This window comes from Periophthalmus magnuspinnatus, chromosome 10 (genome assembly GCF_009829125.3).
Source record: "Periophthalmus magnuspinnatus isolate fPerMag1 chromosome 10, fPerMag1.2.pri, whole genome shotgun sequence".
Taxonomy (NCBI): domain Eukaryota; kingdom Metazoa; phylum Chordata; class Actinopteri; order Gobiiformes; family Gobiidae; genus Periophthalmus; species Periophthalmus magnuspinnatus.
Window position 1 is genome coordinate 22,993,709 of NC_047135.1, and position 18,146 is coordinate 23,011,854.

The window sequence follows — 18,146 nt, forward strand, 5'->3', positions numbered from 1 at the left end:
AGTAGAGATATGAGTAGTTCACTTGAAAAGTCTGTCCATCCACCTTTTGCCATAATTCGTCATAGGTCTCATCATCAAGTGTGGAGTAGTATAGAGTGACATGCAAGGGGTCAAAAGGTTCACTGAGTGGATATAGTGATCTTGCCCATGTTTTGTAGTTTTGCCATAATGCTGATGCAGTGTTACCTTTTTCTGGATCTGTGAGTATTTCTGTCCAATAGATTGTGACTTGTGACTTTGAGTCTTGAGCAGTATCTGGAGAAAGGTACAAGATCTCAGTGGTTTTACACATAGTTGCATCTCTCAGTATCTTGAGGGTTTCACATCGGTCCAGTATTTTGTGACCTTCGGGGCAAAACACCACTGACAATGATAATTTGCACATCAAGTCTCTTCCACATATGGAGATACTGCAGTCAGGCAAGTATAAGAATTCTTGTTTCACTGTCTGTTCATTCATTGTTACTGCCAATGGTTCAGTAAAAGTTCTTACTTCTGGTTCTCCCACACAGCCGGTTATGGACATAGTCTTCGATGAGAGTGGAAATTTCTGTCGAATGCAGGATACTGTGGCTCCTGAATCCACCAAAAATTTAATCTTTTGTCCATTTACCTTCAAGACCACCATTGGTTCGCTCTTCCATGGTTTTAGCGAATGGTCTGGCTGTAGGCCCCTTCAGTAGTCATAGTGTTCATCCAAGGATCCATGAACATCTCTTCCTCCTTGATAGTAAGCTCCGACGTTCATGAGTCTTCCATTTGGAGGTGGGGGCATTGGACCGGCTGTCTGCTGTGGCATCATTGGTGGCTGCTGTTGTCGGTTGTATCTCTGCATTGGTTGCCTGTATTGTTGAAAATTGTGTGGCTCTTGCCTTTGTCCTTGAGATGCTAAGGGACAACTTCTTCTCCAGTGTCCTATTCCATGACATAGGTGGCACTGATCACGTCTTGGATTGTTCATGTAGCCAGTACCTTTGTTTCTTCTGGGGTCTCCAAAACCTCCTTGGTTCCTTGATTGAGGACCGTTGTAAATCATCACTGGCACATTTGGTATTGACATAGGCTGACCTGTTTGGGAGTTGGGTGTCACTGCTGTTGCTTGTGGTTGCTGTGTGTTCATCACTATCTTGATTGCAGTTGTTAGTTGTTTTGTGACAGATAACATGTCTTCTTCAGCAGGGTCTGACTGTATACTCATCACATTTGTGTTCTTATCTTTCTTCTTCTCTTTAACTTCAGTTTGGTATTTCTGCAATTGCAACTTCACAGTAGCCAGTTCCAACTCCTTCTTCTGGTCCTCAAACGCCTTCCTGTTTCTCTGCCACTTGTTTATTTCATGATTGCAATGTGCATCAAAGTCGTCTTCAGTCTTACGGTACAGCCCCATCACATTTTGCAAAGCCTCTTGAACCTGGTTAGGCATCCCCTTGACCAGAACAGACCTGAACATGACTGACATACCAGTTCCTGGCTCAATTGGTTCTCCAGTGACATCATGATATAGGCTTGTGGCACGTTGCTTGAAGCTGTAATAATCTTCAGTATCTCTCATCTGCATGGATAACAACTCTTCTGTCACAATGCATGGATATCGTGTCCTGAGTTCTTCTTCCAGGATGTCTCGGAAGATGTGAATGGCATTGTTATTCTGTAGCCGCATTCTCAATGTTCTTTCTATGGCTTTTCTGATGTTATCAGCGACTGTTTCATCGGCAGCTTTGATTAGGGCAGCTTGCATGTCTCCCCAACATAGTTTATCTCCAGCCGTCTGCTTCAGGAGAGCTCTCATCCATGGCACGCCTCCTTTGGTCAGCTTTGGTAGGGTGAGCATCAGGGCACTCCAGTCCTTTAATGTGAATGGCTGGTAGACCACTTGTCGGCCATCCGTCCTTATTGGAAAGACAGTTGCAGGTTCTCTTTGTTGGATGGGATTGATGGTACCGTTGATGTATGCCTCTTCGTATCGAGTCTCTTCAACAGTTCCGCTGAACGATCCATCAACTGAAAAGGGTTCATCATTTTGTTTCATTGAGACTTCAGCCATAGCACCTCTAGTTTCATCTTCTTCAGTCCTTGAGAGCAAACTTCCGCTTGTCTTCGTTGTCATCTCTTGGTCAGGCATCATTTCTTGTCTTTGCATGCGTCTCTCGTCATCACTTCGCTTCAGCTTTTTCTCAGTTTCAATAATATGAGCCAGTGCAGCTACTTGGTTTTGGACAGAGTCAATTTTTTCTTCTATTTCTCTTGAGCATGCTCCAACAGATGTTAATGCCAACTCTCCTCCAACTACCTTGTGAGTTATCTTCGGGGTCAAGCATGCAGCCAGGTCTGATGTCATCATGGAAGCAGAAGATTTCCTCAGCACTGGGTTTTTGCTGGTGGTACCTGAATATGGTGGGGGCAGAGCAGCTTTTCTGGACATCTCATATCAGCATTCTTCATCATGTGGGGATGGACTGGTTGCATACCGTAAAGTACTGTCGAGACGTGGAACATCATCATCTGTGTTGTCTTCATCCCATCTTTGTGATCTTTGATTTTTCTTTAGTACTTTACTGCCAGTCACTTCTTCTTCTTCATCAGAATTTTCAGGTTCTTCCCAGGACTTTCTGTGCTTAGAGCGTGTGGCATATTTGTGTGATGTTTTATTTTCTTCAAGGGTTGGATATACGCCTGCTGCAGGTTCGTTCGGTTTCTCTCTCAGCAGTTCTTCCTTCAGGGACACTTCCTTCTCCTTCGGCTTAAGAACCAGGATAGAAGACAATTCTTTCGTTTCTTTTATCACCGTCATCTCCTTTGCCCATTTATGCATCTTCTTCGCCATTCTCATCTCATTCTCGTACTTCTGTATTTTTATTTGACTCTTCATCTCATTTTTGTGCTTTTGTATCTTCAATTGGTTCACCTTTCTTACTAAAGCACTTCGGGTTGGGTCCAATTGGCACTGTTTGATCTTCTCCTTGTAGTAGTTTTTGATGTTCTTCCATTGTTCTTCTGTGGGGGCAATGGCATCTTTTCCACCATGGATCATTCCTTTTTTGACATATTTTTTAATAATGACTTGAATGATGGACTGGGTTTCTTGGGCCTTTTTTGGATCTGCCTCCTCCTGCAGGGCTTTATTTTTCCAGAATTCTACCAATTGGTCTAGCGTGATGAACTGGGACATTGTGATATATATTGTATTATAGTATTTTGTTAAATTACCCTCTCGGCTACTGTATAACAATTTGGATATTGTTTTAAATTTGTTGTCAAGTCTATGATTTTGGCAGAATGAGTCACTATTTAATGAACAGTTTGTCTTTCACTATCTACCTGTGGACTCTAAAGGGGTTTTGATCTCGAAGGGGGCGTCTTCGTTCCCTCTTCCTGTCTTTAATTTAGTTTCTAAAAAAAAGAAAAAACTTAACTTAGAATGAGTTACTATTTAATGAACAATTTGTCTTTAACTATCTACCTGTGGACTCTAAGGGGTTTTTGATCTCGGAGGGGGGGCGTCTTCGTTCTCACTTCCTGCCTTTAATTTGGTTTCTAAAAGAGAGAAAAAACTTAACTTAGAAGACTTAGAAAGAGCTCGAAATTCACCCAAAAGCCAGCATTATCCTATTTTAGTACTTGATTAAGATCATTTATTTTATTTATTCTTTATTTTATTTATCGCTTCCCTTTTTTTTTTTTTTTTTTTTTTTTTTTTAAGTTTTATTTTCAATTCAATTTAATTTTTTCCGATTCCAATTTAAATTCAATTTTTTTTTTTTTTTTTTTTTTTTTTTTTTTTTTCAATTTTCAATTTTAATTTGTATTATTTATTTAATTATTTATTTTATTTTTTAATCTTTTTTTTTTTTTTTTTTTTTTTTCCAATTTCAATTCAATTTTTTATTTTAATTTGTATTAGTTATTTATTTATTTATTTTTAAATTAAAGAAGTATTATTTTATTTTATTTTTTTTTAAGTTTTAAAATTATTCTTTATTATAAATATATTCTTTATTATTATTATTATTTAAATTTAACAATCCTGCTAATTATTATTATAATTTAATTCTGTTTATTTCTATTAGTATTATTTAAAAAACAGTTTTAGATAACACCTTTCAACAACTACACTTCACTCAGCCCCAACAGGGCACGAACAAAGATTCAATCAATAATGACTAGACCTGACCAATAGCGACCTAGGCCCAACAATCACTCAATCTCCATCCTAAATAAACATCCAACCAACAACTAACTGACCTGCGCCACGTGCAGCTACCCACACCTAGTCAATGATCAACCAACCACCAGCGCATGCACCTGCAAACGCACACCCAAGTATCAACCCAAATTGACACTCAAACATGCGTCCACAAATACACACACAAATGGCTAGCCAAGGACCAACCAAGCACAAAACTAGCATGAACAACTACACACAACACAAGCCAATAAATTCCAAATCAAGTGCTCACTTAAGGCCACAACCAAACAGTCCCTAAGCCCGAATCACCACCAATTAAGTACCTGCACTTCACTAAGGCCAAATAGGGTGCAGCCATTACAAAGTGCCACCCAGTTTTACTTCACATCCACCTAATAATGCAAAAATGTAAACTACAAAATGCCCAACAATTGTACAACAACAGCTTCACTTCATATCCATTAAGCCTTGCGTTTTCCTTCCAATAGAGTTACATTACAAATACTTTAAACTTTTCCCCAATTTGTCTTTCCCAGCTCTCAAAATAAAATCTTAAAGTAACAATTTTTTTTTTTTTTTTTTTTTTTAATTTGGGGTCTATCTTCAATCTGTCTTCACCCTAATGAGTTAATTACCAGATTAGTTAAGTAATTAAATAATACATTTTTGTTTTGGTTAGTAGACCCTACTTTAATGGATAATGTACAATTTTGGAACTCAAAACCTCCTGCAACTCTTAATTTCCACCACTGCATTGTGTTCGTTGGTTGTACAGTGATACAAATTAAGTTGAGCCACGTTATAGGAGAAACCTGGAGACAACTTGAACTTCAAAATATTTAATTTAATTTAATTTAATTTAATTTAATTTAATTTAATTTAATTTAATTTAAATTTAATTTAATTTAATTTAATTTAATTTAATTTAATTTAAATTCAATTTCAATTCAATTCAATTCAATTCAAATCCAATTCCAATTCAATCCAAATTCAATTCAAATTCAACTCAAACTCAACTTAAATTCAATCTAAATTCAACCCAAATTCAATCCAAATCTAATCTAAATTTAATTTTAATTTAATTTAATTTAATTTAATTTAATTTAATTTAATTTAATTTAATTTAATTTAATTATTTATTTTTTTTTAATTTTTATTTCTTAATTTATTTATTTATTTTATGAAATTTGTCAAAATGAATAAGTGCCTCAGTTTTGATGAAGAAATGAGTTCTGCTGTAACAAAGTTGTTTTTGTAGTCATAAATTATCCCAGGACAACACAAGGCTCAACCTTTCACAATGAGAAGCAAAACCGTCATCCCACAACCATCAAGCATCCAATAAATGCAAAGCAATATCCTTATTTCAAATACATTGAGCAATTATCCATAAACAACTAACAAATGTAAAACCATAGCTTCATTCCACATGCATTAAACAATTATCCACAAATAACCCAATAAACGCAAAATAATAGCTCTGTTCACATAAATCAAACAATTATCCACCAATATCTAGTAAATGCAAAACATTAGCTCCATTTCACTTAAATAAAACAATGATTCACACAACTAGTAATTGCAAAATATTGGCTTTCTTCCATTTAAGTCAAACAATTATCCACCACTAAATAAAGGCAGAACATTAACATTATTCCACATAAATCAATTATCCAAAAATAACTAGTAAATACAAAACAATAGCTTTATTCTACTTAAATCAAACAATTATTCATGAATAATTCAATAAATGCAAAACATTAGCATCATTTCACATAAATCAATTATCCACAAATAACTAGTAAGTACAAATCAATAGCTTTATCCTACTTAGATCAAACAATTATTCACAAATAATTCAATAAATGCAAAACATTAGCATCACCTGACATCAATTAAACAATTATCCATACAATTGCCCAATAAATGCAAAATCAATCCTTTACCACATTAATTAAACAATTATCTATACCTTCTATTAACTTCCAATCATAGCAACAGTTTTTTAATTCTCCCGATTAGTCAATTTATTTATGTGAATATCATTTTAAAAGAACCATAACCCATCTGGCCACTACAAGATACAGCCACTAACAAATATCATCCAATAATATATCAGTTAACCATTTAAACTGTCTATTTTGTATCACAATCATCCCAACTTAAGATGGAAGCTGAATCAGGGAGATTTAATGCCATAATTTTAGTGGTCCGTGGCGAACACAAGCATAACAATAAAGCCATAATCAACACAATAGCCAGAGTTAGAAAAACAGCAACAAATGCAGCCACAATATAAATAACATTTCCTTTCAAGATATTTTTTAAGGCATCATACTCTTCTTTTAGATCTTTTAGCATTTTAGCGGCATTTGCTGAGTTTGACGGACACAAGTTTTTGGTTATAATTCTAGCTTCGTCTATAATCTCTTTTACCATTTCATTCTTTAATTTCTTAATCATAGTCTCTATTTTTGTTTCTTGTGTGGATTTTGATTCAGAAACTGCTCCAATTGTAAGCGTAACCTTTTTCATAAGAGTGCCAATTTGACTTTTTATCATTTGGACATCAAACAGACTATTTTCACTAGCATTTTGGTATGTCACATTAAGATGCTTGCTATTTTTGACCGTTGTATTTACATTTCTTATTGTATTATTTTCACAAATATTGTCAATATTACGTAGTTCCTTACTACCAAAAGGATATGAGATGCAAACACAGCCAATATTAGAACGAATGGGCTGATTGTACCATGTACACTGTATTTTGGTCTGGGTTACATTATCTTTTTGCTTGGGGATATTGCTAATGAAATCACAAACTTTCGAGTGGACACCGTGTTCCGGCGAATAAGTTGCTATTTCTTGCTCTTTCCTAGTTAAGTCTACCAAGTTAATTCCATCTATTAATGCTTCTGTTTCACAGGGAATATAAATGATGCCAATCTGAATTATTGCCCCTTTATCAACTTTGCAGTAACAAGTAATTTCATGTTCATTCTGAGTAAAATTCATTTGAACAGGTTCGTTTGCTTGAGCTCTTATTATGCTAATAAATATTGTTGCCAGCATTACATATAGTTTTTTTGGGTACCACATTTTTATATAAACTTGATTAAACAGTTTTGTTTTCTTTTTTAGTGTAAAGTTTTAACCACTAAATATTTTTTTTATAAAACTTGCTTTTTTTCTCTCTTCGTGCTAAGCCATAAACACGGAAATGATTAACTTTGTTTCTAATCACAATTTACCTGATCAAAGTCTAAACTTGCTACTTATTGTTAATTCCTAGTGCTTTTTTTCTCTCTTCGTGCTAAGCCATAAACACGGAAATGATTAAATTTGTTTCTAATTACACTTTACCTGATCTAAGTGTAAACTTGCTATTTATTATTAATTCCTAGTGCTTTTTTTCTCTCTTCGTGCTAAGCCATAAACACGGAAATACTTACTAATTTAAAGTTATAACAATTAATTGCACAGAATGTCCCAAGAGCACATCACATTAATTTAGCATTAAACCAATTGACAGAAATTCTATGAAAAAGGCCTCTGTCGTACCGTCTTTTGGAGCGCTCGTTTTTGCGATGTCTTTCTCAGGCGTTCTGTGGAGGAGAAGGTTCGCCCTTGCGACCAGGACTTAGCATCACGTCAGGGGTCACCAAAACTGTCAGTTTTCCTGGACGGCGAACTAGAAGCAGGAGTCGAGAAGGCCGGGCAGTTTCAAATCAGTCTCTTTATTCAGCAGATGCAGGCATCAATCGAATGAAACACCAACTGTCTCCTGTTTTACATCTCTACTGTGGCTCCTTATATACTAGTTAACACACGTCATAATTCCTCAATAATTAGCTAGAAATGTACAGCACGCAGATTGTTATCTGGGTTCAATGAAGACAAAGTGCACAAAAACAAGCATTTTTAGCTGATCTTTCAAAGTATCATCATATATGGAGGTTCAGGGTACATATACAATCTCATGCCACGTTGGCGCACACGTAAACAGGAGTACAAAGTATGATTTACCATATTACATGGAATAATAATCTCACAAACGGAACATGAAGATTAGCATTTACTTAAGGTCTAGATTACGACAAAGTGATTTCCTCAAAAACAATCTAGGAGTTGTTTTGTTTCATTGATGTAATATGTTGAGTTCATTTTAAGAACATCTTCAGATCATGATAACGTTTGTCGCTTCTTTAAAACGTAGTATTGTTGCTAAAAAATAAATCATATTGGAGGAATTTGTGGGGGGTTATAGTCAACTAAACAAATTCTCGGTCGACTAAAGACATGTTCTGCCAATCGATCGACGAAAAAGGAGGTGCGGCAAAATCTCTTAAAACTATTACATATCTCCATGGATTTGACCAAACTGCACTCACAAGACTACACCTGCACGGGACTTATAATTTATGCAAAAGATTAAGCTTGTACATCATGAGAAACATCTCTCTTTAATACCAAAAAATACCAAACTAAACAACAGCCCTAATTTGTACCTATGATGAAACGTTATAGAATGGTTTCATCTATATCAGAACAAGTATAAGACAACCTGACTTTATTAAAGAAAGAAGAGTATTATTTTAGCGTTTAAAATTACATAAAAAATGTTTTTATTATTGTGGTGTCAAAATCTTTTCATCTCAGAATCAAGTACTGAGTACCTTTTACTAAATGTCAAATATGAGTTTGACATTTTAGTATTGTAACAAGCCTACATCCTACTCCTGCTCCATATGTGTTTGCCTAGTTGTGTAAGCATTTAAAACCCATTGTTCATTACTTAACAACTTAATTGCCCTGTTCCTGATTTGTACTGTCTTAAAAATATGGGAAAACTGTTCTTTCCTCACTTACCTTATGCATTCTGAGCATCTTAATCATTCACTACGATGAGTTTATAAGCTCTTTGCAAAACTCTGAAACCAGAGCGGAGTTTTGCCGTAATAGTAATGCTAACAGCAACTAGCATGCTCATGCACATTTCCTGATTATTTACTATTAAAATGTTTTCTAATTAGCTGCAGCATGTACGCAGTTGACCTCAAGAGTTGTTTATACAATTTTTACTCAAATAACCTACGTGGAGGCAAGACGAGTACAGGGCCTTTAACAGTTGTAAGTTGTTGTGTGTAACATAATTTAATACAGACTCTTAAAAGCAGCAGAGGTAATGGTGAGTGTGAGGAATGCCAGCTGACCTTGTGTTTTCATTAAGAAGCAGAGCCAAAGCATTTGCATGGCCTGGGGCTGTTGAAGCTCCAAGGACATGAACTTAGCGTCACATGACTGTCATCCACTGCATAACCCTGTGTATGAAGGCGCTTGAGTAAAACAAAGGTTGAAAAATGGAAAAATGGAAATCGGAAATATGCTGAGGTCACTGCTTGCTAGCCCTCCCACCATCTTCATGTATTTTGCATTTTTAGCATCATGTAGTAGGGCTTGTGCAATATGCAAAATCGAATGCGCTGAGGACAAGCTAGGAATGACACATAGGCACACAGAGACTGGGGCAGTAGATGGACATTGTCCGATACCAAATTGGAACCGATATCATCCATCCCTTTAAGTTAGTGGTATGAAATGTATTTCATACAAATGCAAAGTTAGGCCAAAAAAGCTGCAGAAAGAACAAATTAGGGGGGGGGGGGGGGTTGAGTTATTTGGTAGTTTTATGCGATACCTGTACCTCAACCAATTTTACAGGCACATTTTAGCATATTTTTGTTGGATTGCTACAGTATTGTTTGAGCACTGTCAAAAGAGCTAATAATTAATGAGAAAAGTCCCATAACATAATTAAATACCATGAAATGTTTGTATGCGTGTGTTTGCCTGTGTTGAATACCATGTGCTCTAATGTTTCTTACTGAAAAAGCAGTCGTTACACATTGACGCTTGTAACTATGGTGACTAATCAGACATTTCTGTGGAGAACATTTCTTGTTGCAAGTTGCAAGGGCCATGGTTGTTGTGTGTGATTAATGCCCTCATTTCTGCTGGATGTGCCTAAAGAAATAGAAATACCTCTGCGCTGTTGGAAAGCCTCAAGTCATGTACTAAAGTGTTAGGTCAGCTCTTTCCCAGGCCCTGGTCAAAATTAGCACAATAGATCTTGTTGTCTAATACGTCCATTTCTGCTGTGTTTTAGGTTCTGCAAGTTTCAAATAATCCATCTTTAAATTGGACTCAAACAAACTTTATTGATACACAAGATAAATTACTTGTGTAGATTAAAAATGTATAAGCAACGATACTTCTTTACAACAAACAGCAAATGAAAGTGAAAATTGTGAACAAATTGTATATGTACTTTACAAGTAAAATTACATTTAAGTGACTATATATCCAATGGGCAGGTGTAAATCTGAAAATGGTAGCTTTGACATGACATAAGGTTATCAATGGCATAACTAACATACACATAGGCTGACAATTTGTTAGGTACTACAGGACGAGATGTTTTAGTAATCACTGCAATTAAATAATACATATTATGCAAAATTAATTTTTATGAGCTTTTAACCATGTTAGGATTTTGTTCTCTCATTAAAAACATACTTTAGAGTTGTATTTGGCTTCATCCACTGGTTTCATCTGAGCCTCACCAAACGTTCGAATTTTCCCAGGACTGTGATGTCAGATAAGCCCTGTGCAGTTTTTAAGTCCATAAATCATCGTTTTAAGCATCTGAGCCGCCAAATCATGTTGATTGCTTCTGTGCGACATGTTCGTCATTACGTAGTTAAATTGTTTTCTCTGTGGTAATTCCCACGACAAACTGCACCAGATCAGAGTATACTGAGCGCTAGGACTGTTGATGATGATGTTTGTTTGTTCTTTGTTTCTTTATCAGGCATTATTTTAAGTTCTAAGTCATGAAATGCCAAAGCAAAGTACACATTTAAAGCAGAATAACAATATAAATAATGTATAATATTTGTTCTTTAAAGCACCGTGCATACAACAATTTTCAATGCATACATGTTCCAATCTGAACATTTAGTTTTTTGGCCAATGTTTTCACAGTCATTGTTTAATATATTCAGTATTATGTAAAGTTAAAGGGGCTGTACCCGATTTTTTTCATGTTTTTAAGTAAAGGTTATTTTGTAGAGATACTGTAAAAGCATCCCTTAGGGTTGAATAAGACCACTGCATACCGCCTGCATCTAATTATTATGTGTTTTATGTGTTTTTATCCTCTGGGACCAGGGAGTGCACTCTTACCACCTCTACCATGCTAGTAGACGTTAGGAATACTGTGAGGGCAAAACTCCACTCTGGCTTCTGAGAAGTGCTACAAGTGCTTATAAATGCATTAGAAGTGAGAAATAACTTTGGATCACTGGAAATGGTTAATAATGAACAAGTTCCTTTTTACACATTTTTAAGACCATAAAAATCAGGTACATAGCTTTTAACTTTATTACATGTACATAATAATAGACAGTCAAAAAAAAGGTTTTACATAAAGTTGAAAGCAGTGTCATGGTCATTGGAGTGACAAAACTGGTCCTGGGTCAGTCCAGAGATAAGAGACACCTTTACCTTTTATAAGCTTCTCTCAACTCCAGGAACATAGTTATAGCAGATTCCACATATTAGTCTCCACAGCATTACTACACAAAGGCTAGAATCACTGGTTTAGTTTAATTCAAAATAATAATTACTTAAATAATACAAAATATATTGTCTACATTTTAACAATAGCCATGATGGCAATAATTTGATTTCAATATGCTTCAGTCCTACTTCAGGTCCTTAGATTTTTATATTGGCTAATCTTACCTTGCATGTACATTATAGATACATTAATAAGTTGGTTGTTAGTTACAGTACATGAAATAACATTAATGTGTGCATGTCACTTATTTTTATGGTTTTGTCTTGTTTTCCAGGATAATCCAGCAGACCATCCGGGCAGCCGTGGAGCACCATCTCCTGGAGTTGAAGACCTCCATCAACCAAGACCTGGGCAGTTACGCAAAGCAGAGGTGAGTGTCAACAACACACACACATACACACATAAATGTAAAGACTACAGACCTCTTTAAATTGTCCATCTGCTCTGGGACATGACCTGCGAGCCTCTATGCACTAAAGCAGTGTAAGGTGACTCTTAAGGAAACATTTTTACCATTCTGAACATTGTGTGTGAGGCGAGTACTAGCTCTAGTTACACACAGGCACCACTGATAATGAGACAACTGTAAATACTGCAGGCAACAGCTGTGCGAGCCCAGATTGACCTCCAAGACAAAACAACATGCCCCAGACTTTCTCCTCTAACATAACACCAAAAGTTTTAAGACGCAATAAACTCAAGTGTCTTTTTAGGATGTATTATGTAATGGATGAAGCCCCATGCCTTATTTAGACTTTATTAGATTTGTGGAATAACTTCACTGTTACTTTTTCCAGGATTAGCGCAAAGGAAGCATGTGGTCGCCATGGTGACAAAGAGCAACAAACAGAAACGGAAGATCTTTTGTGTGACGGAGATGAAGAGACCCCAGCTGAGCAAAGTCAAAGAGATGAAGAGGTTGGTTGGAAAAAACTATTAAGCACTATTTTTAAAGAGCCGCTATGCAAGGTTTCAGGTAGAGGGCTCGATACCTTCCTTTTTCCATAACAAAGTTTTATACTATTTTACGCCATCTCCATGGAGACGAGCAAACAAAGTATTTTATGCCAAAATTTAAATAAATGAAAGACAGATAAGTCTTAAACCATACTGTGAAATCTTCTAGGCAAAGCAGTGTTTTCATGAGACAAGCAGTTGATGAACCCTCAACCAGAAAACTTAATATAGTGCCTTTTACGTGCTGTACACTGATGAATTTTTTTGGTGTCCTTGAGCAAGACACCGATATTGTTTTTTGTTTTTTTTTGTTTTATGTTTGTTTTTTTTACTTGAACTGTGAACAGAGTGTGTTAGCGTCTTTCCATTGTCTTTAGTTCTGTGACAATTTAGTTTTTGCTAAATTGAGCTTTACTATGCTGCCCCCTACTGGTCATATAATATGTCAAATATATTGGAAAACTTTGTTCTTTTTTATTGAATTATTATTATTATTATTAGGCCCGAGCCTGGGACTCCGTCCCGGCGAGGGACTCATTAAAACCGCGTCCGGAGCGTGGAAAATGGCAAAAATCAAGTAGTAAACACGCCCCGACATGGCAGTGAGTGGTGTCAAAAATTAGAACTCGACGAGCTCTAATTGTCACAAAAGACCCCGAGAAAAAATAACAAAAGACCACTCGGTAGCGCCACCTCAAACTTTGATTTTCATGGGGCCTATGGGAGCCCGACTCGGAAAAAAGTCGACGTAAAAATCCGAAACTCACATAAAAAAATAGTACATGTCAGGACATGACAAAAATTATATTATGGCCCCGCCCTAAAATGTACAGGAAGTCGGCCATATTGGATCAAACCCGGGAATGACAAAAGTGCACACCCTCACATTCAGGACATTTTCTCGCACAGTTTTCATCACAAACACTTGAAATTTGGCCAAATCCCACTAAACCCATGTGTGATTAAAGATTAACAATTATATTTTGATTATGACTTTGGGTGTGGTCAGAGTGAATTTTCAACAAAATCGCAAATTTTGGAATATTTCAAAAAAATATTTCTCTTTCACACATTTTTTGTTAGGAAAACGCTAATACAGCGTTTATGCACATTTATGAGCTGAACGCAATGATATGCAAATCAAGGCACTCTCTCACAAAATGGCTCTCTAGCGCCATCTTCAAATTTCATTTTCAAAAATTCGTAGAAGACAAACGCTTTGATGTGGACGTGTGAAAAAAAATCACAGGGGCCTTATTTGTGATGGGGCACAATTTGAAAAAGTCACATGACTGTAGCTATTAAGGTTTAGGAGAAAAATAATGGGTGGAAAATGCGTTTCCATTATTAGGCCCGAGCCTGGGACTCCGTCCCGGCGAGGGACTCATTAAAACCGCGTCCGGAGTGTGGAAAATGTCAAAAATCAAGTAGTAAACACGCCCCGACATGGCAGTGAGTGGTGTCAAAAATTAGAACTCGACGAGCTCTAATTGTCACAAAAGACCCCGAGAAAAAATATCGCAAGACGACTCGGTAGCGCCACCTCAAACTTTGATTTTCATGGGGCCAATGGGAGCCCGACTCGGAAAAAAGTCGACGTAAAAATCCGAAACTCACATCAAAAAATAGAACGTGTCGGGACATGACAAAAATGATATTATGGCCCCGCCCTAAAATGTACAGGAAGTCGGCCATATTGGATCAAACCCGTGAACGGCAAAAGTGCACACCCTCGCATTCAGGACATTTTCTCGCCCAGTTTTAATCACAAACACTTCGAATTTGGCCAAATCCCACTAAACCCATGTGTGATTAAAGATTATCAATTACATTTTGATTATGACTTCGGGTGTGGTCAGGGTGAATTTTCAACAAAATTGCAAATTTTGGAATATTTCAAAAAAATATTTGTCTTTCACACATTTTTTGTTGGGAAAACGCTAATACAGCGTTTATGCACATTTGTGAGCTGAACGCAATGATATGCAAATCAAGGCACTCTCTCACAAAATGGCTCTCTAGCGCCCTCTTGAAATTTCATTTTCAAAAATTCATAGAAGACAATCGATTTGTCGTGGACGTGTGAAAAAATTCACAGGGGCCTTATTTGTGATGGGGCACAATATGAGAAAGTCACATGACTGTAGCTGTTATGGTTTAGGAGAAAAATAATGGGTGGAAAAAAAATTTCCATTATTATTATTATTATTATTATTATTATTATTATTATACTTACCGCTTTGAAGTCATTTTTGACCCCCTGAACGTTAACGAAAAGTCAATTTTATTGGACTCAAAATTAAAGTTTGGCGAAAAATGTATTATTTTGATGTTCAAAAAAATTATTCTTTCAAAATGACTCAATAGCGCCACCTCAAAAATCAAAACGCATTACGTCAATGAGAGACCTTTTTCATCGTAGACAAATAAAATTTGGTACAAACATAGAACATGTCAAGACAAGTAAAAAATTATATTATGACCCCACCCTAAACCCTACAGGAAGTCGGCCATTGTGGGCGGAACCCCATTTTTTCAAAATTTTACCTCTCACATTTGGATTTTTTGCGCCATGGATTTTCATTCAAGAAACTTGCAAATTGGTCAAAATGAACTAGACACATGTGGGATTATAAACAACTCTTTTGGAATTTTTTAAGTAATAAAATGTGGGTGTGGCCAGCCTGCAAAGAAAAAAGCAATATTTTGAAGTGTTAAAGTGAGCATAACTCAAACATGCAGTATCCTATTTCCCGGCATTAATATACATTTTGTTTAAAATCTTGATCTAAACAAAATGATATACAATTTGCATATGTCAGAATTTTTTTTGCTCCACAGCGCCCCCTTGAACTTTTGAATTGGACCAAAAAAATTACTTTGACATAAACATTTGAAATTTGGCATGGACATCCCTATTGCTATACTGAACAAAAAAGTCAATGACACCATACCTCTATTTTCAAAGGTGTTGCCATGGCAACGCCTGACATTTCTCATTGAAATACATGGGTTTTGGATAACTGGGATGAAAAATTATTCCTTTGTCATAGACCATTGAAATTTGGTACACATATTCCTCTCATCATACGGAACAAAAAAGCCAATGAGAACATACCTCTATTTTCAACTATGTTACCGTGGTAACATAATAAATGTGCCATTGAAATGAATGGGGTTCAGAGTACTGGACTTTGTTGTAGACTAAATAGATGCTCTACACTCATCAAACTATGGCCTAAAATTCAAGATTGGCAAAACAAGTTGTATTTTCATGTGGAAAAAAATTAACGTATGAAAATGACTCAATAGCGCCACCTCAAAATTTGAAATACATTACGGCAATGACAGACCTTTTTCATCGTAGACAAATGAAATTTGGTACAAACATAGAACATGTCAAGACAAGTAAAAAATTATATTATGTCTCCACCCTAAACCCTACAGGAAGTCGGCCATTTTGGGCAGAACTCCATTTTTCCAAAATTTTACGTCTCACATTTGGATTTTTTGCGCCTCGGCTTTTCATTCAAGAAACTTGCCAAATGGTCACAATAAACCAGACACATGTGGGATTATAGCGAACTGTCTTGGATTTTTCTACATCATAAAATGTAGGTGTGGCCAGCCTGCAAAAAAATAAGCAATATTTTGAACTATTAAATTGCGCGTAACTCACACATGCAGTTTCCTATTTCCCGGCATTAATATACATTTTGTTTACAATATTGATCAGCACCAAATGATATACAATTGTGTCCATTTTTTTTTTGGCTCCACAGCGCCCCCTTGAACTTTTGAATTGGACCAAAAAAATTACTTTGACAAAACCATTTGAAATTTTGCAGGGACATTTGGCTTGGCAAACTGAACAAAAAAGTCAATGAGAACATACCTCTATTTTCAACTATGTTGCCGTGGTAACATAATAAATGTGTCTTTGAAATGAATGGGGTTCAGAGTACTGGTCTTTGTTGTAGACTAAATAGATGCTCTACACTCATCAAACTATGGCCTAAGTTGTATTTTGCTGTTCCAAAAAATTAAAGTCTCAAAATGACTCAATACCGCCACCTCAAAAATTTAAATACATTACGGCAATGAGAGACCTTTTTCATCGTAGACTATTTAAATTTGGTATATACATAGAAGATGTCAAGACAAGTAAAAAATTATATTATGACCCCACCCTAAACCCTACAGGAAGTCGGCCATTTTGGGTGGAACCCCATTTTTTCAAAATTTTACCTCTGACATTTGGATTTTTTGCGCCGTGGATTTTCATTCAAAAAACTTGCAAATTGGTGAAAATGAACGAGACCCATGTGGGATTATAGGGAACTCTCTTGGATTTTTCTACATCATAAAATGTGGGTGTGGCCAGCCTTCAAATTAAAAAGCAATATTTTGAAGTGTTAAAGTGTGCATAACTCACACATGCAGTGTCCTATTTCCCGGCATTAATATACATTTTGTTTAAAATCTTGATCTGCACGAAATGATATACAATTTGCATGTGTCAGAATTTTTTTTGCTCCACAGCGCCCCCTTGAACTTTTGAATTGGACCAAAAAAATTACTTTGACGTAAACATTTGAGATTCGGCAAGGACATTTGGCTTGGCAAACTGAACAAAAAAGCCAATGACAACATACCTCTATTTGCAACTATGTTACCGTGGTAACATAATAAATCTGTCATTGAAATGAATGGGGTTCAGAGTACTGGACTTTGTTGTAGACTAAATAGATGCTCTACACTCATCAATCTATAGCCTAAAATTCAAGATTGTCAAGAAATGTTGCATTTTGATGTTCAAAAAAATTTACATATCAAAATGACTCAATAGCGCCACCTCAAAATTTGAAATACATTGCGGCAATGAGAGACCTTTTTCATCGTAGAAAAATGAAATGTGCTACAAACATAGAACATTTCAAGACAAGAAAAAAATTATATTATGACCCCACCCTAAACCCTACAGGAAGTCGGCCACTGTGGGCGGAACCCAATTTTTTCAAAATTTTACCTCTCACATTTGAATTTTTTTCGCATTGGATTTTCATTCAAGAAACTTGCAAATTGGTCAAAATGAACTAGACCCATGTGGGATTATAGACTACTCTTCCTAGTTTTTTTAAGTTATAAAATGTGGGTGTGGCCAGCCTGCAAAGAAAAAAGCAATATTTTGAACTATTAAATTGCGCGTAACTCACACATGAAGTGTCCTATTTCCCGGCATTAATATACATTTTTTTCAAAATGTGGATCTGAACACATACATATACAATTTGCGTAGGTCAGACAATATATTGCTCCACAGCGCCCCCTTGAACTTTTGAATTGGACCAAAAAAAT

The 18,146-nt window shown here is 36.0% G+C and overlaps 1 protein-coding gene across 5 annotated transcripts in view; it reads left to right on the plus strand.

Annotated features, from left to right (window-relative positions):
• Positions 1–18,146, plus strand: part of fam13b (family with sequence similarity 13 member B) — a 106,755-nt gene that overhangs the window by 64,971 nt on the left and 23,638 nt on the right. For all 5 annotated transcript variants that reach the window (XM_033974713.2, XM_055225070.1, XM_055225071.1 and 2 more), the window contains exons 9-10: positions 12,106–12,201; positions 12,629–12,749. In XM_033974713.2, coding sequence (XP_033830604.1) covers positions 12,106–12,201; positions 12,629–12,749 — 217 coding nt within the window. The remainder of the gene's footprint in view (positions 1–12,105; positions 12,202–12,628; positions 12,750–18,146) is intronic.